General features: G+C 40.5%; 1 protein-coding gene across 1 annotated transcript in view; it reads right to left on the bottom strand.

The window, feature by feature from the left end:
• Positions 1-851: 851 nt before the first annotated feature.
• Positions 852-24922, bottom strand: part of grik5 (glutamate receptor, ionotropic, kainate 5) — a 127151-nt gene continuing 103080 nt past the window's right edge. The window contains exons 12-20 of the mRNA XM_030749423.1: positions 22199-22402; positions 21049-21162; positions 20365-20474; positions 19953-20126; positions 15253-15418; positions 13951-14176; positions 10587-10715; positions 6641-6807; positions 852-5308 (exon numbers count right to left, since the gene is read on the bottom strand). Coding sequence (XP_030605283.1) covers positions 4694-5308; positions 6641-6807; positions 10587-10715; positions 13951-14176; positions 15253-15418; positions 19953-20126; positions 20365-20474; positions 21049-21162; positions 22199-22402 — 1905 coding nt within the window. The 3' untranslated portion in view covers positions 852-4693. The remainder of the gene's footprint in view (positions 5309-6640; positions 6808-10586; positions 10716-13950; positions 14177-15252; positions 15419-19952; positions 20127-20364; positions 20475-21048; positions 21163-22198; positions 22403-24922) is intronic.

The following is a 24922-nucleotide window of genomic DNA, read 5'->3' as shown; positions in this document are numbered from 1 at the left end:
CAGTGTCAGATCGCACCATTCATCGCCGCTTGTCTTTTGGACTTAACAAAAGACGACTGAGGAGGACACCGCCGTTGAAAGCAAATCATAAAAAGCGCGACTGGATACTGAGAAGCCACAAAGCTTTTGGGAGAATGTTCTTTGGACAGACGAGACAAAACTGGAGCTTTTTGGCAAGTTACACCAGCTGTATGAACACAGACGCAAAAATGAAGCATATAAAGAAAAGAACACTGTACCTACTGTGAAACATGGAGGAGGCTTTGTTTATTAAGACTGAGGGTCTAAATGAGAGAGCTGTGTTTGTATTTTAACTGTTCTAATTTTCTTAAATCTTGCCCTTGACAACTAACCCACCCCCCCCTCTCCATATAATAAAAAAAGATTTAAATTAACACAGAAACTAACTGAAATTAAACACTTTAAACACTCACCTGGAATAAAGAAAACTACTTTAGAAACTAACCGGGAACAAAATAAAAACAAGAAAAACTAACTTAACAAGACCCGTCACTGATGGGGATATCCTCCCTCACAGACAAATGTCTTGTTGCACATCTTTGAAGAGGAAAAAAACACATATGCCAGATTTCATGGCTCAAATCCACCTTCCATCTGTCTGTGAGGTTAAACCTCACAGACAGATGGACGGTGTGACAATATCGGGCAGGAGGATAAAAACACATAAACCAATAAAAAAAAAATTAAAAATAAAAACCTATACCAACTCTGTCACTCCCACGTGAGAAATGTGTGAAAAATCCACTGAACATTTCTGTTTAATAAGCACAGACATGCAGCACTTTGGGACTGTTTGAATATTTTTATTCCAAAAGAAGTCTGTGTGTCTATAGGTTTGAACAACAGGGCGGTCTCTCTGAAGAACATCATTTCACCTTCATCCCAACACCTCCCATCCTCCACCCTTCACCCACACGCACACCAAAGAGCCTCTCACTCTTCAATAGGAATAATAACAATTTCATCATAATATTCATCAGTTTTAATAATCCATTTAGCACTAGTATAGAAATATGAAAAAATACCAAAGAAAACAACAGAAAAGTAAACAAATGTTTGTTTCGTGGAGTGAATGTTCAGACACCCCATTTGACTTGTTTTGTGACCCTCCCTTCCCATTTAGATTAATACTAGCAATATTTTGGCTTTTTTAGGGCTTGTACCCTCCTCTTTCCTCTCCACAGTAATGCTTTGCAGCTTGTAAATGCTTTCAGCTGATGGTTTGAAGCTGTTTGTGGCCACTTGATGGCTGTGTGGTACTGTCACATATCAGGTTTCCAGAACTTGTACGAACCAAAGAAGCCATTTAAAAAAAAAAAAAACTCTGAACACAACTTTGAAAACAACAAACAACCAGTGGGTTTACACACTTTAGACAACAAAGGAATCGGAGACGGAGACATCGTGGATGAGTGTGTTATTGTTTGTGTGCGCTGTGAAGATTTGTGGAAAAGGTTGGCTCCTGTCAGCAATCTGGACACAAAGGCAGAAGTAAACAGAGGAAGAAAGAAAGGGGAAGAGAGAGAGAGGCATCAAATCAAGCCTGCTTCTGCTGACAGCAATCATTCAGAGAAACGGCATAATGTGTGCAAACAATGTTATCATTCGTTATCTGGAGCACAACACTGTCAACAAATCTGCTTCCTTGCAAAATGAATAACATTATATAGCAATGCAATGTTAGCCTAGACAACAATGCCTTCATTTCTCTGAGGGATTTGTCAAGGGTGAACTGGTGGCTTTGCACGTTATCTCATAGACTTTGCATTACTGCTGGATATGGGCTGCTGCAGGTGGGATTTGGAAGATGCAACAATTGGGGTTTTATGCACATATGTACACTGGAAAATGACAATCCCAAACTAGAGGCAAGAGGGAGACAAAAAGGGCGCAGATACTTGCAGGGAGCAGGGACACTGTGGTTTCCAATAATTAAGAATAAGCTTCTAAAGCATTACATTCATAAACTCTGTCAGGAAATCAATCTGTGAAGAAACCCAATAAGAAAACATGGGCGCTGTCTTATACTATAAACGTTACATTGGCTAACTCTTAAATCTTGACTGTTGGTGTTCCAGAAAGACTTTATTACAACTGTCACTGTAAGTACACCAACCACAACTAAGTGGGTGTATCGAACTCCCCCCCAGTCCACTAAGTAGTGAATCATTCGGCAAGGATTAATTTGGGAACTGACTGGGCAACAGGTTCAGTGCACACTGAGTCACTGACCTGTAGAAAATGCAAATGCAGCACACGATAATAATGGAACATCAACATTCTGAGTAATATGTCTGCATTAATCATGCAAACGTAATATGAAGATGAACTGTTCAGCAGAGGTACATACGGTATACTGTGGCAGCATATAAAATGAATTATGTCTACATTTGATGTAATGAGAGCAACATGCTTGCTGCCCGCCATGCATTCATGTAAATAATTGGATTTACTGTTGACATAAAACTGATCTGATCTGTTTTTTTGTTGTTTTTTTTTTTTACTTAAACAGCAACAGGGCAAACACTAAACTGTATCTGAGTGAATACGATGATAGCGCTACCCACAAACAGATGAAGGATAGAGGATGAGGAAACATTGCCTGTATCTTTAAATCTGGCACAAGTGCAATCCCATTTTAAAAAGGCATCACAGCTGGTCACTGCAGCTTTGAGCAGATGTAGGAGAAAGAATAGTAAAGGGTGTATTTATTAGGGGACTATTTTCAGGCACTGGTTGTTTTAGTGAGTATTTACGGCAATAAAACGGTCCATGTGAGAGTGAATTAAAGAATAATACACTGTCATGTATTGCAGGAACATGTCCCTTAGTTCAACAGGAATTTGTTGACAATTAAAAAGAAACACGCACTTCTGATATCCTCTGTATGCAACGCATTCGCTTTCTTGATTTTCATGCCACAGTTATTTGGTGCTTGAAAGCAGTGTGCTGGTTGCTGGAAACTGGTCGATGAAGTTACTGTATGTTGAGTAAAAACTTAAAAGTTTTAAGCAAAAGGGCAAAACATGCAAACCCACCAGTATTTTTCCCCTTTAGGCACACGTTGCTTATTCACTAGAGTTTGTTTTCACTGGAGTTTCGTAGAACTGTAAGGCTATAACATTAACAACATAATTAAAAGAGATTCGATTCCCAGCCAGAGAGAAAACATTTCTCCTACATCTATTTATCAGCATGTTTGCCTGTATTCGTGCCCCCCCCCCCCCCTCCCGAATGAGTCCCCAGTCAGTTAGGGGAGTAATTAGGTGATCAAAAGCTTGAGACAGTATTGACAAGGCTGTGTTGAATCTATCATACTGGCAGGAGCCGCTACTGTGGACGGCCAAGTCAGTCTGTCGAACAGAGAGAAGGAAGGAAGCCGCAGCTACAGCCTGTTGGCGCATTAACAAGCCCCTTAAAAGATGCCCAGAATTAACAGATCAGGACAGATCTAATAATGGAAATAGTTCAGTGAGGGAATTCTTATTCAAATTCTGTAGTGTCCTTTTTTTTACTGTCTGGCTCTTTCCACCTCCTCTTTTTCTCTTCTTCTCTATCTTGCCTCTCTGTCTCTGGTTTGCCCAGTCTTTCTATCTTGTCTACATGGTGTGAACAGAGGTGAAAAGAAGTAAGGGCTTGGCAAGCGTTACCCGGGATAACGAGGGACATTAATTTCACATTTCAAAGCCTCTTGTTCGCTCGCACTCTCTCTCTCTCCCTTTTTGTGACTGAATATCTAACATTGGTAGAAAGGAGCTGTTGCTGGGTACATGATTCTCCTCGTTTTGAGCAGTTACAGACAAACTTACAGGAAGCACAAATTTTACACACGCACACACAGTGTAAAGAAAGGCAGACCAACAGTTTTCTCTGCTACTGTTTGCATTACGTTGCCTTGAAGTTGTTTCATCCAGCTTCCCTGATCCCATCCAAAAAGCAGCTATGGGGCACAGGGAGGGACACAAAACTCTTGAACACAATTAGCTGTTGTCAAGTTTCTTGGTATGTTATAATCCACCATAATGTCACACATAGTCTGTATTTAACTCTGAAATTCCCACTTTGAACAATGGTAACAAAAAGACAACAAAAGGAAAAAAAAAAAGCCATCAGTAAATATTTCTCTGGAAGTCTTTCAGTTGCTTTTTAAAATCACATACAAAGACAGTATGTCATCCAGCAAAGCTTCATTTCAGTAAAGGGCCAGTTAGCTTCCAGTGAAGTGTCTGTGAAAGAAAACCAGCACCTTCAAATTAGAAGTGACGTGAGAGGGGAGTAAGGAGACAAAAGGAGGCCACTGGGCACTGAAATGTGGTCATGTGCATTTTTTTTCTCTGACTTATCCAAACTGAACTGTTCTTCTGAGCTGAATACAGATGCTGAACCGATGACCACCTCACAGCCAGTTCTGTGTCTTTAGTTCTGAAGGTTGACTGGATGAAGTCTTGGTTTTCTCCACATTTCTTATCCTTTTGAAGGTCATCTCTCTTTGTGTTGGCTGGCCTTGTCATGAGTTCAACTCTGTTTTTGTTTTTTTCTCTGTTCCTCCTTCATCTCAAACCTTTAAGTTCTCATGTGAACTTGATCTGTGGAAATATTGTTTTTCTAGACAACACAAATGTCCCTCAACCATGTATCTCACCCTGCCACCTCGAACTCACTGCTTCAAGCCTCAGTCCTGGTCCCCCAGTAGGTCTGTGGAGTTGCTGCTCTGTGGAGGTGGAATGGGTCGAGGGGCATGAGCTGGGGGGCTGTGATGTAGTCGCCTTGGGCTGGGCACCCCTCCACCCTCACTGTCTGTGTTGGAGGAGGATGGGGGTGGGGGTGGTGGTATCCGGGGCAGGGGGGCAGATGAAGGTGGTATTCTTGTTGACGTTGATCCTATACTGCTACCTGATCTCAGGCTCTGGATCCTTCTGCACTCTTGACAGATCCTCACATGAGTGCAGCTGCGGGCAGGCAGCATCACAGGGGTAGGGGCAGGTGGAGGTGGGGTGGTGTTTGCTCCAAGTGGATCATCTAGGATCCTTTGGGGCCCAGGCCCCAGATCTGGCTGCCCCGTTCCTCCAGCTCCACCTGTCAGGGGGCCAGCTCCACTGTACAGCTTGCCGTTGCTAAGCCGCATCTCCCGGACCAAGCGCAGGGGCCGAGGGGCCCCCAGAGCGATGCGGGTAGGGTGGCGCAAGGCTGCCGAGCTGCTCAGGGGCCGTCTGCGGCGCATACGGGAGCTCTTTTTACAAGAAACGGCGTTTCTGAACTCTGTGATCATCTCCTGACAGACAGACACCTAAAGGAGAAAAGGAAGGAGGGAGGAAAGAAGAAAGACGGAAGGGAAGGAAGAGGGAAGGAGGCAGAGGCAGGGGAGGAGGTGCCATAGACACAAAGTAGGCAGGCAGCAGAACAAGACAAGTGGTAAGGCAGTACATAAATAGGAGAGCGGAGGGAAAACAAGAAAATTGAAAGGAAAAGCAATACAAAAAGAACAAGCCGGCAACAAGGCAGAACAGACACGGTGGGCATGGTAAATAAAAAGAAGCAGGAGAAGCGAGGGCGCAGAGATCAACAAATGGAAAGATGGTTTGAAAATAAATGGAGAGGTCATAGGAAGGATGTGTGGATGGACAGAGATGGGAGAATATCCAAGAAGCAGAGAGAGTTATTACAATCCAAACACAGAACAGCAAAATGTTTAGTTTATGGGCACTTCATTATGGCACCATGAACGGACAGGCAGGCCGGCACACTCGGGCGCACAAATACAGAAGCATTCACTCACACAGCAACTGTGCACAGCCTCACACACACTCTCTAAACCAAACCTTCACATCCATAAATACTTCTCATCATTCCAGCAGCACGACTACTGCAATACGCACACATGACTGACAAAATGCATCAACACATACACTACACACAAACATCATTCTCAATGAAATTGTGATTTTAAAAAAGTCACATGCTCACATAAACAGAAACAGTACTCGTTATTGGAGAACAGACACTGATGGCCGAATGACAGGAGGTGTGTGTGTGTGTGTGTGTGTGTGTGTGCGTGTGTGTGTGTGTGTGTGTTTGAGAGAGAGACAGAGACGCACAATGACATGAGTAAGAAGCAATGCAACAATGGAAACGAAGAATACCAGCGTACATGTGAGGCATGTAAAAGAAGATACATCATGACATTTAATGCCAGGGAAAAAATTCACACTACTTCTTTATGCAAGCAAATATTGGCATTTCTCAATATTGCTTATCAAATTATCGTGGTTAGCTCACAAACACTTACTGCCATACTGTTAAACACCAAACACTAAAAGGGCACAGTGAAATCAAAACAGGCAGAACATGCAATCAGATTCTCTAGATCTCGTAAAATTTGAAGACTTCAGCAGGTCAGAGCCGCATACTTGAACATTCCTCTCATCTCACATGCACAGAGCACAGTGAACCTCGACTGTTACAGCACAAACACATACAAATGGAGGCAAAAGCTGAAAAAAAAAATCCATCCATCTATTCTCTCTCTTTCACACACACACACACGCAAACACACACACACACAGAGACACACACGAAACAACATAATCAAAAGGGTTGGCGGGATGCCATGGGAACCTACTGGGGTGTGTCTGTGGGGTCGGCGAGGGCAGGTATGGGGGCATACCTCATCAGTCTCTGCCGAGCGGCGTGTCGACCACACAAACTCCATAATGGCCACAAACACAGCGATAATGAGGCCACAGATCAGCACCACGAAGATGCCCCCAATGTTCTCCATGCCCAGACCTTGACAACAGGCCACAGGAGACAGACATTAGCACATACGTGCACAAATACATCAACACTGGGAACTGGTTATTGTCAAACTAGGTTTACAAGTCCTGTGGAAACAGATTTATGTCTTCTGTGCCTCTGGTAGAGTAGAAAAAGTAGTTCTGGGAAATCTAATTAATCTTCTCTTGCAATAAGTTAAACAATAAGCCAGTTTTATTCATAAATGGCAAAATCACATTGTAATCCCAAATACTGAAAGGAATTAGATTCAACTATTTAAGCTTGATACTTAAAACAAACATTAATATTTTGAGTTTTTTGCCCTCATTTTTAGGTTGATTAAATAGGTTTACTATTCATGGATTAGTAAGCACCACTTCAAAGTGTAGCTTCACTGTACTCATTTCTAATATTTCAGTGTGAATGTGTGCATCCTGACATCCTGTTAATGCGCCTGGTGAGGGATAATAGGAAAGTAGTAATGTGCAGTCTCTCAAAATTACCCATGATATGTATCAAAGGTTGTACACATAATCAAGAAGGACAAGAGGAAGCAAAATAAACATGAAGACCAACCGACACCTGTTTGTAAGCTTTAGTCTGCACTTTAATAATTCCAGACACGTTTTCCTCAGTGTGAAAATAAAATCCTGTCTTCATTTTGAAGTTCTGTGAGAAAATGCAGATCCTGGTACCATGTGCCTTTGCACAAAAGAAACTATTTCAAGGTTAGGGTTTTACGCTAATTTACAGTATAATAAACTTTAATTTCATTAACCTACAAAAAAAAAAATGCAACTGCCTTGGTTTTTTTTAATCAGTGCACTAATTGTTAATTTGCCTCAAGAGGCTTTGCCATCTGTACCCCATACAACACCAACTATTACAACTATCATTAGACTCTCGCTTAAGATAATGATGAAAAATAACAAAAACAACAACAACGAAATTACAGAAAATTATTTCAAAAGCTCAGAAACCTCAGTAAGCACAACACAGGGCAGACAAGCCACTTATGTTGTATGCACAGAAGAAAACAATACAGTAAAATTAGAGTAAAAACATTCAGCATGAAAAATTTGGAATTTTAATCATGAGGTGCAGGACAAAGAGCAGAACTGCACCCTGCTGAAAACAGAATTTGGCCTCCCTACACTTTGATTTTTGCATGGATTAAACAAAGAACATACAGTTAAGTTTATAATTTGTTAGACAAAGACCTAATTTTTGATGTTTTTCCTCTGTACACCACCACAATGAATTTTACATCAAACAATATGCGATTGAAGTGTAGCCTTTTGGTTTTAGCAAAAAATTGGAATTACTGTTTAGGAATTATAGCCATTTTTATACACAGTCCCTCATTTTCAGAGGCTCAAAATTATTTGGACAATTGACTGACAAGCAGTTTTATAGCCAGGTGAGGCCTATTCCCTCATTATTTTATGTAAAATGAAGCAGACATAATAGTTAAGAATAACAGCTTCACACCATCTAACCATGTCAGGAACACTTTCAAGGAGGTGGGTGTATCATTGTTAAGGTCTACAGCAAAGAGCTGCCTTCATGAATGTACTGTGAATGAAACCACTGCCTATGCTCAAGAATAAGAAAGCCAGATTAAACTTTGGAAGAAAATGTCTAAAAGAGCCTGCACAGCTCTGGAAAAAAAAATATTCAGACAGATAGTCTCTGGAGCTTGAAAAAGGCGACTGGACTTCTTTTTGTTTCTTGAAGACGTTTCACCTCTCATCCGAAAGGCTTCTTCAGTTCTCAACCAAATGGTGGAGAGACCCAGGTATTTAAACCCCTGTGGGCGTAGTCCCCTGGAGGTGGTTATGACCCTCTATTGATCATGTGCTTGAACACATGTGCCCAGGTGTGAAGGGGGCGTGGGTCATATTTAATCAGTGGTTTCAGTTGAAACCAACTTAGGACTCCGCTCCATTGTTCCCTGTGGCCTATTGAGGTCACTGGAACAAAGGTGTGAATGGGGGTTGAGACGTCTGGGAAGGGAGCTCAGGACAGCACTGTAAGCGGGGGAAAGTTGGTGACGTAATCCACCTCCTCTGTTCAATGATGGTTGTTCACAGTGGACATTGTTGTTCACACCTTTGTTCCAGTGACCTCAATAGGCCACAGGAAACAATGGAGCGGAGTCCTAAGTTGGTTTCAACTGAAACCACTGATTAAATATGACCCACGCCCCCTTCACACCTGGGCACATGTGTTCAAGCACATGATCAATAGAGGGTCATAACCACCTCCAGGGGACTACGCCCACAGGGGTTTAAATACCTGGGTCTCTCCACCATTTGGTTGAGAACTGAAGAAGCCTTTCGGATGAGAGGTGAAACGTCTTCAAGAAACAAAAAGAAGTCCAGTCGCCTTTTTCAAGCTCCAGAGACTACTATGACCTGGATAACTGAGAATCTACACAGACATATTCAGACAGATGAAACCAAGATGAACGTGTGCCAGAATGATGGGAAGAGAAAAGTGTGGAGAAAGGCATAGACAGCTCTGAAGCATACCACATCATCTGTCAAACATGGTGGAGGGAAGGTTATGGCATGCTCATATATGACTGCCAGTGGAACCGGGCCACTAGTGTTTATTGATGATGTGACTGCTGACAGAAGTATCAGGATGAATTATGAAGTGTACAGGGCTATGCTCACTGCTCAGATTCAGCCAAATGCTGCAAAATGGATCAGACAGCACTTCATAGTCTAAGTTAATAATGACCCAAGTCAGACTGGAAATATAATCCAAGCGTTTCTCAAAGTACAGAAATGGGATAATCTTCACTGGTCAAGTCAGTCACGTGATCTCAACCAGACAGAGAACGCTTTTCCATTATTAAATACAAAACCTTCTGATTAGCAGATGCCTTGCTTTACCTCCTGATCTACAGTGAAGTAATGGTGTTGATAGCCACATTTTGTTGTCAGACTGCCTGTTGTCCACTTGTTTTTTATTTTTTTTTGCTCTAAAGCTAAGCTCATCAGGTTCCAGCTTCATACTAGCATACTGTTGCTTTTCTACAGATTTCTATTTCAACTATTGATTGAAGAATCAGAAAACATTTATTTTCATAATCTCAGTTTTGCATGAGTGTTTGTAGTTTTTTGTAATAGACAATCTGCTGCTGGAAGTAAATCGTCTAACCAAAAATGCTGCCATCCTGCATTCTGAAAAGTAGTGGACTTTCCATCTTCTGCAATTTGACCCACACCCACCCAACCAAAAAACTTAATGTAAGTGTAATACTAAATCACTGCTTAGTGTTCTTTCAGCCGAATTAAAAATGTAAATGGCCTGGAATGGAGTGCATGACTGAAAAACAGAATTATGGGGCCCTGAAGGGTTTGACATAAACTGCACCGATAAAGCTGAATAATGAAATGCCTGGATTCAAGTATTTTGTTACCAAAATCATTTTTAAAAAGAGATTTTCATCTGACATCAGCGGCATAATCAGAGATGTTTTCATCATCTGTCATTCATACAGAAGCAGACTTTACACACGCGGACATACACACACAGATATGCACACATATTTAATACATGCATGCAAACAGATACACTCTCTCCAATAAAATTCACATTATGCACCACCTGAGACAAACAGAAGACATCTGGGAAAGTAGATTGTGCTAAGTACCCTTCGCAAGGACATTAGGTTAGGCATTAGCCATTAGCTGGACTGTAGCAGAGAGTGAGGAGACTATTACTGGGGACATTAGAGAGAAGTTGGGAACTGAGGCAGACAGCTGCGGTCGACTCACCCTTGGCACGGTGGTCCTCCTCTTTGGGACATTGGCCTCCCTCCCACCACCTCCTCTTCAGTATCTCCAGTCTGTTATTCTCCTGCAGCTGGAGGATGGCCAGTGTGATCTCATCTCTGAACGGAGATCCTGGCAAATAACAAGAAGGCAGGATAAGAGCGAATAGTGGGCAAGGTGCAGCACACAAACCCAGACAAGAGAGATGTTATTTCAGTAGAAGAGAAAAAAAAAAAAACATGAAATGATTAAGTGTTAAAGAGTCTAAGGAGAAAAAGAGAGTTGCTGCAGCAGCTTTGAGATGGCTAAAACTGATCTTATGGTGAGTATAAAGAGAAGATTAGTGAGAGATAAACAGTGAGATTACAACAAGACAGACACAGTGGTTCAGCAGCTGGTTGAACAGCATACAAAGTATGCTGGAAACTAGATACAGTGGACCAGATTTAGAGGGTTTAAAGGGTCCATCTGTGCAAATGACAAATATGTTTTCTTTAGCATAGTGGTATTTAGCTGTGAAGATAATCAACAGACAGTTTTCATTAGAAAGGCTTTCTGCACAAAAACAGTCTCTATAGAAAGTGCTAACAGTTGTTCAGTGATTATCATGCCTCCTTTGCTAAGTCAATGCTGGAGAAAAACACCCCCTGAAAAAAACCATTTCAATCAGGACCACTAATGACTGCAGCAATATGTATTTGGCATCACCTCCCACCACTTCCCCATCCTTCTGTGTGCATGCATGTAAAGCTGGAGGCTGCGAGAGAACCAGCTAAACAAGCCAGTACAGAACAAAATAGGTTATAACAGACAGGACACGAATAGGTGAAACAGAGGTCATGGTGGGGTTGCCAAGCAGCTTGCAGATGAGCAGCAACTGTAGGCAACCTAATGAGTTTTAAATAGTATATCCTTAAGGAGATTTGCCAGTTGGATGTGTAGTAGGGTAACAGCTGTGCCATCAGTTTTCAGTAGCGTCTTTGGGTCAAGTTAGGCTGATCTGCAGCTTCATATTTAGTGTGCAAATTTCACCGGTATAAACCATCTAACTCCCAGCAAAAGCAATCAAGGGTCAAAAGTTTAAATAGCCGCCTACCTAGAGGTGAGTGAGATAATGTGTTTTGTTTTTCCTTCTTTCGATCCCTCACAAAGGCTTGTTTCACCCCTGAGGTCTGTCTTTGTTTCATCTGTGTCTGCTTTTTCTCTCTGGTCTTCCACACCCTTGGTCAATAATAGAAAGTGAGATATGGCTGACCTCTTTATAGGAACAGATTACTGTCATTCAGAGACATCTCATGAATGTGCTAAAAAGTGGCTTCACGAGAGCTGGGCATGAGTGGAAAAGCAATTAACTGTATGTACGTTACTTCCATTTGAAATAGCTCCTAATCCCAGAGATAAAAAATAAATCAACCATGTACAAGACATTTTTCAGGTCTAATCTCACAAATCACCAACAGATACATGTGTCTATTTAGCATAATTGATCTCATGCTTCTCACACTGTCATTTAATGAGTTTTTTTTTCTATTTGTCAATTAATTACATAATTTAAAACCAAGATAGCACCCTGTCACTTATGTTTAAACAGCCTGGTCTCTATTGGAGATGCTCAGTTGCAGTATTTCTCTTCTAGGACTTACACTCAATGGTCACTTCATCAGGTACACATGCTGAACTACTTGTTAACGCAAATATCAAAACAGCCGAACGCATTGCAGCAACTCGGTGTATTTAAACATGGTCAAGACAACCTGCAGAATTTCAAACTACACATTGGAAAGGTGATTTAAGTAACCTCGAATGTGGAATGGTTATTGGTGCCAGACGGACTGGTCTGAGTATTTCGGAAAATGCTAATCTACTGGGATTGTCCCACACAACCATCTGTACAGTTTACAGAGAACAGTCTGAAAAAGATAAAGTATCCAGTGAGCAGCAGCTCTCTGGGTGAAAATGCCTTGTTGACAGGAGAAATCAGAGGAGAATGGCCAGAATGCTTCGAGCAGGATGATGTGCCATATCACAAAGCTCAGATCATCTCAAATTGGTTTCTTGAACATGACAATGAGTTCACTGTACTCAAACGGCTTCTACTTTCACCAGATTTCAATCCAATAGAGCACCTTTGGGATGTGGTGGAAGGGGAGATTTGCATCATGGATGTGCAGCCGGCAAATCAGCAAATCTATGTGATACCAAAATCTCTGAGAAATGTTTCCAGCAGCTTGATGAATCTATGCTATGAAAAATAAAGACAGTTCTGAAGGCACAAAGGGGTCCAACTCAGTACTAGCAAGGTGTACCTAAGAAAGCGTTTGGTAAATTTATACTGCAGCCATAAACATGATATCATCTCTAGTCATGATTGTGCCGTTGACAAGAATCTAACTTTTCTGAAGAAATGTGATTTTAAGCATAAAAAAGGTCCTATAAGAAGAGCCAGTTTAGCATGCCTGAAATACCTCGAATGGCTTCTTTTGATGTGGAGATGTAGCAGCTCTGCTCTGAGACCCTCTTGAATGACCAATCCATGTGTAAATCCCCCTCTACTCTCCCCCCACTTGTGAACAAGGCCCCAAGGTACTTAAAGTCCTCCACTTAGGGCAGGAACTCTTCCCTGACCCAGAGTGTGCACTCGAGCCTTTTCCAGCTACAGTAAGAATTATGGTCTCAAACTTGGAGGAGCTAATTCTCATTCCCACCACTGCAGATGACACGTAATTGGAAGGTGAGGAAACTAAATATTTAGTTTTATAGCATGCTGTATGTAAAGTTTTATTCTTTTGTTTGTTTTATTTTGGTGAGCATATCAAAATGCTGCAGCAGTGCCTGTAATTATTAAAAAAAAATGGGCCAGTGTTACATCTCTACTAGCTTCCCAGTTGCTTGATGTTAATTTTACAACTAATTTCAAGGCTTTATTCATAAGTTTAAAGTCTACTCAACAACGTGAAAGTTATACGAGTGACCTTTAAATCCTGGATGAGGCTAGTCTTGAAAGTGAAACATAAGGTTGCCTGTTTGCTGTGGATGCTGTAAGGCTTTGAAGCGTGAGAAAATCACTTATTGATGTTTATGCTACTTTTCAAAATCTTTTTACTCATGAATTCATTAGCAGGTTGTAAACTGTGTGCAGTTATTTTGGACCACCCATTAGTTGGTGTTTTTATGCTTTGTTTCACACTTTTCCTGGTTTGGAAAGCACTGTGGCAACTCAAGAAGTAATAAAAAGTGATTTATCAAATGAGATAACACAAATAGCATGTTTAAGAAACTGATATTTAACATACAGAGATATTAAAAGTAGGTATTACATAATCAGTTGCTACATGAACTTTTAAGTTTTGTGATGCAGAATTATTACCCAGTGGCATGCCAATGCCGTAGCCCTTGGTGTCCAGCAGGCCTCCGATCTGTGTGAGATTACAGTTCAGGCCACGGTGATATTCGTTCATAGTGCTCTCCATTAGGAAGGCATACTTGGAGTTGAGCACGCGGGCGATGCCTTCCTCTGTGCTTTTCACAAATACACTCGGCTGCTTGGAGTTCATGTAGTTCCACATGCGCTGGTAGGTCTGGTACCTTGAGTTCTGCGGAGAGAACAGGAACACAACAATGGCAATTCAGCAGTAATTACAGGTGAATGTATGAGCTTCCCCGACAAGACGAAATATGAAAGAGATGCATTACAGATAAAGGGAAGGGAAGTACACACAGGAGACAAAATCAGGTGTGAACAATGACAAGCAGAGTAAAAATATCAATAGCAAACAGGGGATAAAGAAGAGCGGAGAGCAGAGGGAGAAAAAAGGAAAGTGAACCAAAGCAACAGATTATTTGCTCACAGCGTAGCTGATGCATCATCTTTCATACAGATGGAAGTAAATCAGAACACAGGAGGTGGTTCGGCACTTAGAGAAATATAGCAAGCTCCAAAACAGGATTAAGTTTACAATTACATGTTGCATCTCTTTGTATGTGAGAAGAAAGGAAAAGAGTATAGACGGTACCATCTGTGTACAACAATAGAAGTGTGTATGTGTGTGGATTAGGAATTGAGTGGGGTAATGTACTGTGGCAATGAAACTGGCTTATGCAGACAAGCACACAACACTCTTATATCCTCCGTTTGGACAAAGACTAGTGAATGAAAAATACACTCACAAATTGGCATGTTGCCATTTAACATGTATACAAACATATAAGCAAATACATTCTTTAAACAAGCACCTACACACACCCCTCTATCCTAACACACCCGCACACAAAGACAAGACCCATACACACATACACATACACACTATGACAAACACAGATGTCGACACAGATGCCTGTAGCATTCTCGTAAGCAAACACAGGCAGTCAGCCACTTAACACAAACACAAACAGCCATAAAGAAAACAAGAGAGAAACTCAGAGACAGAGTGGCAAATATGAGGACAATCGTTCACTCCATTCACAGCAATGAAGAGTGAAGCACTGCAGTAAATTACATATAACGCACACACACAAACAAAAACTTTATGAACAGCTATTTCCTGAATTGCTATGAGAGCGATTTAGGAAGTCAGTAAATCCAAATGACTACACAAACGATTTAACACGGATAAAAAACACACATATAATTATTCCCAAATTCCAAATCCAAGCACAACCAGAGCCGCACCATAAAGAAGGTCATGGTGCTCCCTCCGTGGATCGTGCCGTACTCAATGTTGGTCTGATCGGCCAAATCGTCCGGAGACTCTATGGGAACCTCCATCCGCTGGACAGTCAAGAAGGCTGCCAGGTTGGCCGTGTAGGAGGAGATGATGATCAGAGTAAATGCCCACCTATGAGGTGGGAACAAGGGAAAGGAAAAAACGAAGCGATGAAGCACTGCAGATGTGGGGAAATAGACACAAAATACCCATCATAGTATTGATCAGCTGCAAAATTCATACATATCTTAATGCATCACATTTTCTGGAAAGTCAGTAGAGATACTGTGCTGGGTCTAAGCTAACAAAGGAAAGGTAACACCTGACACATCAAGACATTTATCAAAGTGAACATCTTATAAAGAGTCATAGTAAATGATTTTCAAATGATAATATACTTCAATATAAGCAGTGCAGCTTTATAACTATTCTTCCACGACTTTACTCTACACCAGTAACCTTGAAGATGAGACTTCTTTTATGTCTACAAACTTTATTCAAATAAAACGTCATATACTCACTATCCTTAATATCTTTCTCACCTCTGTGTAATCTGCTGTTCCTGTCTTCCTTTATCTCCTCAGCTCTTAGTGGTTATTATTTCGTTCTCTTGTGCCTCTTCTCACAGTCACTCTTGCCACAAGAGTACCATCCGGCTAGTATTTCTGTGAGCTTAGCATTTTTTTCAATTGTTTCCATAAAATGCTGGTACTCAGGGACTTAAACTTATGAGCAATATGTCAGCAATATGCTTTAAAAATTTAAAATACAAATGTCCTTATCTCACACAGCAGCAGATGTACCAAAACTATTTTTTAATGAGACATCCAGTGAAAAATGCTTTAAATTACATAAAACTTGAACTATTCTTTTGCGAGTACGGGCCTTAAAATTTTATTGACCATATCATTTTGCAATATAGAGTATTGTCAAAATAGTTTATACAGATTATATATACAAATCTTGCTGAAGACTCATTTTTGTATTGCTTGAACCTTCTGCTACTACTACAACTACTAGCACTACTAATAATAATAATAATAACTAGAAGCACTCAGAGAGCGCAAACCTCCACCAAGGCCATAGGGTCACTGATGCTGTAATACGTGTATCTAAATACTGTGAAATAATCTTTCATCTTTCCCAGAAAACAATAACCCCCTATCCTGCAATAGTGAAGAATCCTTAAAAAAATTCCTGGATCCAGATCGTGATCCGGATCACCGCCAAAATGTAATCACTTCTTCCTCTTGTCATTTCCAACCACTCCACAAAATTTCATCAAAATCCGTTCATAACTTTTGGAGTAATCCTGCTGTCAAACAAACAAACAAACGCGACCGAAAACATAACCTCCTTGGCGGAGGTAATAATAATAATAATTTGCAGCCACTTAACAGTGTTTTTCACATGATTTTAATGTATTTACATGTGTTTTTACTCAATAAAATTTTATATAAATATAATTGTTTCAATTGTACCAAAGAGCAAAACAAGAAAAATGTGGGCTATTAAACAGTAGGTCCCTGTCCCTGTTAGTATATGTTTTAATAATCGATCAAAATATTGATATATTCTGCCTCACAGAAACCTGGTTACCTCAGGATGAATACCTTAGTTTAAATAGATCAACACCCTTGAGTCGTACTAATTGTCAGAATCCTCAAACCCAGGCCGAGGAGGAGGAGTATAAGCAATCTTTCTCTCCAGCTTATTATTCAACCAAAGACCCAGCTAAGGGTTTCATTCATTTGAAAGTCTGACTTTTAGCCTTGCGCACCCCAATTGGAAAACTCAAAAACCAGTTTTGTTTGTTTCAATCCAACGTTTTGCAGATTTAGGCCTCAGTTCAGGTAAATAATTATAGTGGTTGATTTTAACATTCATGTAGATGCTGAAAATCATGACCTCAACAAACTCTAAAAAATGTAAATGATTAATCACACTCCGGATCTTGTTCTGATCTTGTTCTATTTTCTGAAAATTCTCTTTTGTATTAATAACATTTAATTTTACAATAGTGGAATGAACAGAATTGGAAAAACTATTTCAGTATTAGATGTTTTTCTGAAAGTACTGTGACAAAATGTAAAGAAGTGCTTCCTCCACTGTTATTTTCTTCAGTGCCATGTGCCAACACAGTGCAGAACAGCTACCTAAACTCTACTCCCACTGAGGTCGATTATCTCGTTAATACTGCTACACCCTCACTGCATATGATACTGGATATTGTGGCTCCTGAAAAATAAAACAATAAATCAGAGACTCCCTGCTATAACTCATAAACACTTGCCTTAAAGCAGATAACTCATAAGCTAGAGAGGAAAGGGGGCTGCACTCATTTGTTACTCTATAAAAAATTCCCTCCGTAAAGTTGGACATCTTACTATTCGTCACTGATAGCAGAAAACAAGAACAACCTCAGGTTTCTTTTCAGCACTGTAGCCAGGCTGACAAAGAGTCAGAGCTCTGTTGAGCCAAATATTCCTTTAACTTTAACCAGTAATGACTTCATGAATTTCTTCATAAAATTTTAACCATAAGAGAAAAAAAGTTTTCACAGCCATATTATTGACAGACTTCTTCACAGAATTATTCAGACATATCATTATGTACAGCAATTTTTAAAGCTGCTGCTATTTATTAAGACTCTCTCCCTGATTCATCTTTCTGAGTTAACTTCAATAATTTCTTCCTCTAAACCATCAACATGTCTATTAGACCCCATGCTTACAGGACGGTTCAAAGGCTAACCATTAATTAATGCTGCAATTTTAAAGATGATTAATTTATCTCTATCAAAAGGCTACGTACCACAGACTTTCAAGGTGGCTGCAATTATACCACTACTTAAAAAGCCTTTACTTAACCCACCGGTCTTAGTTAATTATAGACCAATCTTCAAGCTTTCTCTTATTTAAAAATTCTTGAAAGAGTAGTTGTGAAACAGCTGATAATGTGCACAGGAATGGTTTATTTTAAGAGTTTCAGTCAGAATTTAGAGTGCATCATAGCACAGAAACAGCATTATTGAAGGTTATGAATGACCTTCTCATGGTCTCTAACAGGGAGTCACCTCTGTGGTTTTCCGATTAGACCTCAGTGCAACATTCAATACCACTGATCACAGCATTTTAATATAGAGATTAGAATACACTGTTGGTATTAAAGTAATTGTGCTGATAGATTCCAATTTGTTCATGTAAATGAGGAGTCTTCTTCACACATGAAAGTGAGTCACAGAGTTCATCAGGGCTCTGTACTGGGAATAATACTTTTTACATTATACACGCTTCTTTTAGGCAGTATTTTAGAAAACACTGCATAAATTTTCATTGCTATGCAGATGATACCCAGCTTTACTTATCCATGAAGACAGATGAAACACACCAATTAATTAAACTACAGGCATGTCTTAAAGACATAAAAGCCTGAATGACCTCTAATTTCCTACTTCTAAGTTCAGAAGCAGTAAGTATCTGGTGTCTAACCAGATACATAATAGAACAGAATAGAAATTCTTTATTGTCATTGCATATAACACTGTGAGTAATCTGGGAGTATTTTTTTTAATCAGGATATGTCCTTCAACTCACACATTAAACAAATACAGCACTTAACAAATTTATTAGACCACCACCCAATGCCACAGCTGTCCTAAATTAAAAGTATTGCTAATTACCAAAATAACATGTTATGTTTAACTGGTTAATTCACCAGTATTTGCAAACTCTTTAATTGAAATTATATTTTTATTACTAAAATATAATTATTGTTATCCACAAATTTTCTAATTTACTGTTTAAAAAAAACTAGTAAAACACATTAGTATTTTTTGATTAAGATTACAGTTATTTACTTGCATTTCTGAAAAAGAAAAATTACTTTGAGTGTTATGCTTGATTAATTTCTGAATTCTCTGAGAAGGCCAGTGTGCCAGCTCAAATTTGGGGATAAAAATGTGAATTCAGTTTGTTATTTGCCTAATAAATAACAATAGAATTTTTAAACACATTTTTGAAATATTTCTAAAATATTTGTGTCTTGTTGTTTTCCTGGCAGGTGATCTAATACATTTCTTAAAACTGCTTACTTTCATCTGTGCAATAATCTCTAAAACAAATCTCTAAAATTAACATCCAGCCTCAGATGCTGAAAAATTAGTTCAAGCCTCTTTTGCTCTCCACACAAACTGTTTACCTGCATACAAACAAATCCTGCTCAAATATTATTGGTCAATACCTTCTAAACACCTGTTCCAAACAATATAATTATTGTTATCATTTTGGTAACAAGTAAAATGTATTAGAACATCATTATCAGCAACTTTTGAATTTTTTTTTAATAGAGCAATTCTTAAACAATTTCTGACAATTTAGAAGGCAAAAAAACAAAAAAGAAAGAAAATCAATAAATTAGTTGACTCCACCTTTCTCACTGACTTCCAGATACAGCCTTGTCTTGAACTGATATTGTAGGAACCTTCCCTTCAGCATGTGAATCCGTAAACAGCTTTCAAATATCAAACTCAGCACAAACATCTTCTAAACAGTGAAGGACAAACATCCAAGTGAAGAGACAATGGATGCAGAACATATTTCTGAGCAGACAGGGGCTTTAAACTGGTTGTCAAACACAAACACATTCTAACCATGCTATAACTTACCACACTCCACTAACACATCTGGTGGATAAGGCTCTGGGCATTATTTCTGAACCTTGCTGCATGAAGCCTCCAACAGGGAACCACAAGCTGTTTCCCAGAGTGTACTGGTTTTCCAGCATGTCTCTGCGCTCTCGCAGACATGGGTGAGGGTTGTACCACTCATAGGGGCTTAACCTGGTGTGAAAACAAAGGTAAAGTGAGGCAACCTTGAGGACAAACTGCACCTCTGTCACATCATTTCAAGTCATCTCCAATCAGTCATTCGTCCCCTGTCAAAACTGTCTGCAGTAGGTTGCTTAAGGTAAGAAATTTCAGTATGTGACAGGTGACTTGTGTTCAACAAGATAAAAAATGATGGAGCTCTGATGCGAACTACAGACAATCAGTATGATGTTTGATGTAATGTATTGACCTTGCAGCCAGGAAGAGCACACAGCTGACAGCCAGGTAGGCGAGTAACATGAAGAGCCAGACGGCTGGAGAGAAGGGATCGAGGAAGGAGAAATAACCGGGCTTCCGACCCTGGTGCATAGAAGAAAAGAAAGAGAAGTAGAAAGCTGGAGACACAGAGGCAGATGGTGACTAATGGACATACAGGAAGCTACAGTCTGTTAGAAAACAAGGTCTCAATGTCTCAGTTGTCAGGGAGTGTCCCCTTTGCACCACAGGAGGGCAGTGTCCTTCACTGCACTTTGATAGTAAAGTCTGCAGTGCTTTGATACACTAATGCTACAATCCATAAACGCTCTTTTTCACAATGCCTGGTGCTGAAGCATACTTGGCTCAGATTCAAAGCCTCATTAGCAATGTAAAGCTGTTGCCCAGTTACAGAGCAGTGATTTATTGAGCAATATGAATTATACCTATAAATTTCAGTGTGGACTTAGTGGATGCAGCCCACAGGATACTACAGACATACAATCAGCAGCTTCAAAGATTAGATTCCTTAAGCCTCATCTTAACAGTTGTAGGTTGTCATCTTTTGTATGATCCAGTTGGCATTAAAGCAGTGAAGGTAAAAGAAATGAAATCCCGCACAAGATCTATAGTGAATATCTCACAGTGTGTGCGCTACAGGCCTAGATAACACCCTCACCAGTTGAACTCTGTACAAGATGCTGATCCCCAGGGTCATGAACGGCTTAGAGAAGTCAATAACTTTCTCTCTTTCTGATGTGATGGTGAAACCTGCCACAGCCAGGTCTGCTTTCTGGAGGATTGCAAAGATAGGAAGGCGGCAAGAGAGAAAGAGAGAGTGGACGAGAGGCAGGGAGAAAAAACAAAACAAAAACAAATGATCAGGTAGCTGTGCAAAGCAGAAAGACTAATGCTGCACTCTTCTTGTTAAAAATGTTGATTTACAAGATGAAAAATTAAAAGTTTGACTACGCACTTGAAAGCACATTTGCAAAAACATACAGAAGTGCACTCTGCCTCACACACATTATCCACCATCCAAATGAGGCTAATTGCAAGTAAGCATTGGGTGACTGGTCTTTCCACCTGTATAAAACCTTGCAGGTCTCTGGTTGCTCTGCCTCCTCTCCATCTCTTCCATTAAAAGCTAATTGATGAACATGGGCCGCTAATTAGAGCTGAGTGATCAGGCAGTGGGGAGGGCAGGGAGGGAGGAAGCGTGGAGAGCTGGGGGAGCACCAGTGTGGCATGCCCCACACAGGGACCACAGGCTGGTAATTGAAGTATACCGTATGGTAATTAAGCAGAGAGGGGCTCTCATTAGCCTGCCTCAACCAGAGTGTCTATCAGAGGCACACTAGGCCTGGGCAGGAAGAAAGGGGGGGGCAGGGTGGGGTAGGGCGGTTTACAGCAAGGAAAGATGGTGCAGACAATTTTAGGCAATGTTACCACTCTCTTTTGGGGAATTATCAAGTCAGCTTTTGTCCTAGATAAGAGTCTTACTCCCCTCTGAGGGCAATTTGAGACATGGGAAGTTACAGCAGAGATGTGGTTTGGGGCTACAGAGCAAGTGTGTGTGTGTGTGTGTGTGTGTGTGTGTGTGTGTGTGTGTGTGTGTGTGTGTGTGTGTGTGTGTGTGTGTGGGTGGCTGTGTGTGTGGTTGGGCGGGTGTGTGCATACATAGTTGTGTGTTCACTACAAGCCTCCTTTTATAGAGAGACTGGTTAGAATATTTGTGCAGTGTTTCTGTGTTTCTGGTGTGTGTGTGTGTGTGTGTGTGTGCGCGCGTGCATGTAAGACTTGGAAAGGCAGTAAGGGAGAGTACTCACCCTGTTGATTAGCTCTCCAACCATGCCAGTCCAAGAGCCGTTGGGCTCTGGGGCCCCATACAGGCCATCATCCACCAGCTTGATCTTGAAGGAGAATTTCAAGATGTCTGCCAGTTCCCTCAGCATGTCAACACAGAAGCCTTCATACTGGTCATTTCCCTGGAATTCTTGGTAGTTGTCTTTACGCATCACATATGGGTTTTCCTAAACATGAGGGACACATGAGGAGGTCTCAGTCCAAAACTAGAAATATCTACTTGATCAGAGATTATTTGCTAGAATTAAGGTCTGACTTGAAAATTTTGGAAGAATATGCTTATTTGTTTTCTGGTGAGAAGAAAAAAAAAAAAAGAATTCAGTCAGGATCACTATAGCCAAAGGGAAGATTGATATTTCCATCTGCAGGATTTTATATTTGATGACATGTCTCTGTTCTGGGATCCTGCAACCCTTTCATGCACATATGTAGAAAGCCAGAGGCTGGCAGAACAGCAGCAAGAACCTAAGCCAGAACAAAGCAGGCATCAGATACGCCGTTGATTATGTCAGATACAGCATGAAAGGAAGAGCAGGGGTGGATTTGCTGTGGATTGGTTTGCAGGCCACAGTAGCTTCAATGGCGTCCCCTGAATGAGATCGCCAATTGAATGCGTCAAGGGTATCAGGTGAGCCATCAACTGTCAAAGGGATGGCACTGAGATCAGTTGGTTTGCCTGCACCAGAGCTGAACTTGCTAAAATATGAGATGATGTGCAAAAGGCTGGTCTAGCCTAGTCACACAGGCCTAGAGACCAGTTCACGACCATCTGGCAACCACCAGTCATGAGGGAAAAATGAGTATTCCCTAAGTGGTATTCCCTAACAGTGGTTGCTGGAGGTTGATGTAGTCACTGGGAAAATGACTACTAAAGCCACATTCACACAGGCCAACAGACCAGTTAGCTGACCCCCTGGCAATAACCTGTCACTAGGAGAAACTTGGGGTGTGTTCCCCAACTAGTTGGCAAAAACCTCCTTGTGATTGCTCTGGTCGCTAGCATACAGTTGCATTGTAGTTTGAATGGAATTGACAGACTTGTCTACAAACATGTTACAGCTACTCTCCATATTATAGTGAAACTGAAAAGCACAACGCAATCCAGAAATGAAGTAAAAGTCGTGCCCCTTAAAACACGTTGACTGCAGCATTGAGGCACAACTTTAAAGGCAAACCTTCTCCACTTTTTATCAAGTTGTATTACCACTCGGTGAGCAATTAGTGGGTATCTGCAGAAAAACATGGGAAAACTACAGGCAACCAAGGCAACTTGCTAGCAACCAAAGCAATCACTAGAAGGTTTTTGGTGTAGCAACTGATTTCACCCAGCAACTGCCATTGACCTCCAGGAGGCACTGCCAGCCAGTCAGGGAATATACTGTACATTTCCCTAGCAAACAGGGGTTGTATCACATCCAATATGGCAGAGTAATGTGCACATAGCATCACGTGAGAAACCTCAATAACCATGCCACGCTATGCTTCATATTTACATTACTGCAGTCATGAACGGTATTGATGTTGTTCGCAACTTTCAAATAAGCATTTTTCCGGCCATAATGGAATACCGGCAAATTTCTATTAGCAAGTCACTGATAATTTTGTAAAAGCATGCATTATGTTTTCAATGATAACTCTCAATCATCTAAAATTAAATGTCTTTAAAGGAAAAGGCATCAAACATTGTTAATCATTTTACTTATCAAGTGGTGTATTAGATACCATGTCCTAACCGAAAAGGCTAGAAAACCTCTACAACTTGAACTGTTTCCCTTTCTAAAGACATGAAGTCTGACAGAAGAACAATACGCTGATGCATCCTGGGAATTTTAGGGCTTAGTTTTCTTGGAGCTTGCCCAATGCTATAAGTCAAGCTATCTAAGCTTCAGCAGAATCAATTTAGACCATTTTTATCTCCCTCTTGTGAGTCCCCTACAGTTATGGAAGTCCAATGCTAAATTGCTTTAAATAACATAAATTGGATTGTGGCTATAGACATTGGTAAGAGTGGGAAAACTGTCTAGCCATGAAATGGATTGACGCAGATAAACATGGGTATCATGGGAAGGTAGGCTGTGTTCTTGCAGATCTGAGTAGTGCACCAAATATATTGACAGAAAAAAAACATTTGTTTCATAAAGCTTGCATCATGTGTCCAAACTGCCCCCGCCCCCCTCCCCCCAACACACAAACAAAGGTGAATTTGTCTACGTCTTGGGAGAAAACAGCAAAATAGCTTTTTCTTTGCTCCTAAATGTGTTCATATCAAACACAACCAAAGAAATAAACATGAAGTTTTTTTTTTTCGTTTTACAATTTTCATTTTTTGTGTTAAAGCTCAAGCTGTTTCAGATATTTTGTATGTTTATTTTTCCCTTTCTTCCATAAATATTGTAATATTCAACATTATGAAATGAAACATCTGTAATTATGCAACATCAACAGTCTTCTCAACAGAGCAAACTGATTTAGAAAAACTCTAATTAGCAACACAGTGTGCTATGACAGGATGTTGGCAATATTTCAGGATTCAGTGATTCGGTTTAACCAGATGTTTCTTTCACATTTCTACACCAACCTGTAGATATTACTCACATGTCCAAACCCTACAAGAGACAACTTATAGGGTTTCAGTAGTCCAGGACTGTAGCAGTATGGTTTCAGTTACACATCACCGACAGCGTTCT

This window comes from Archocentrus centrarchus, chromosome 16, assembly GCF_007364275.1.
Source record: "Archocentrus centrarchus isolate MPI-CPG fArcCen1 chromosome 16, fArcCen1, whole genome shotgun sequence".
NCBI classification, from domain to species: Eukaryota; Metazoa; Chordata; class Actinopteri; order Cichliformes; family Cichlidae; genus Archocentrus; species Archocentrus centrarchus.
The sequence above is the reverse complement of the archived record's forward strand: the minus strand, read 5'-3'. Positions and strand labels throughout refer to the sequence as shown.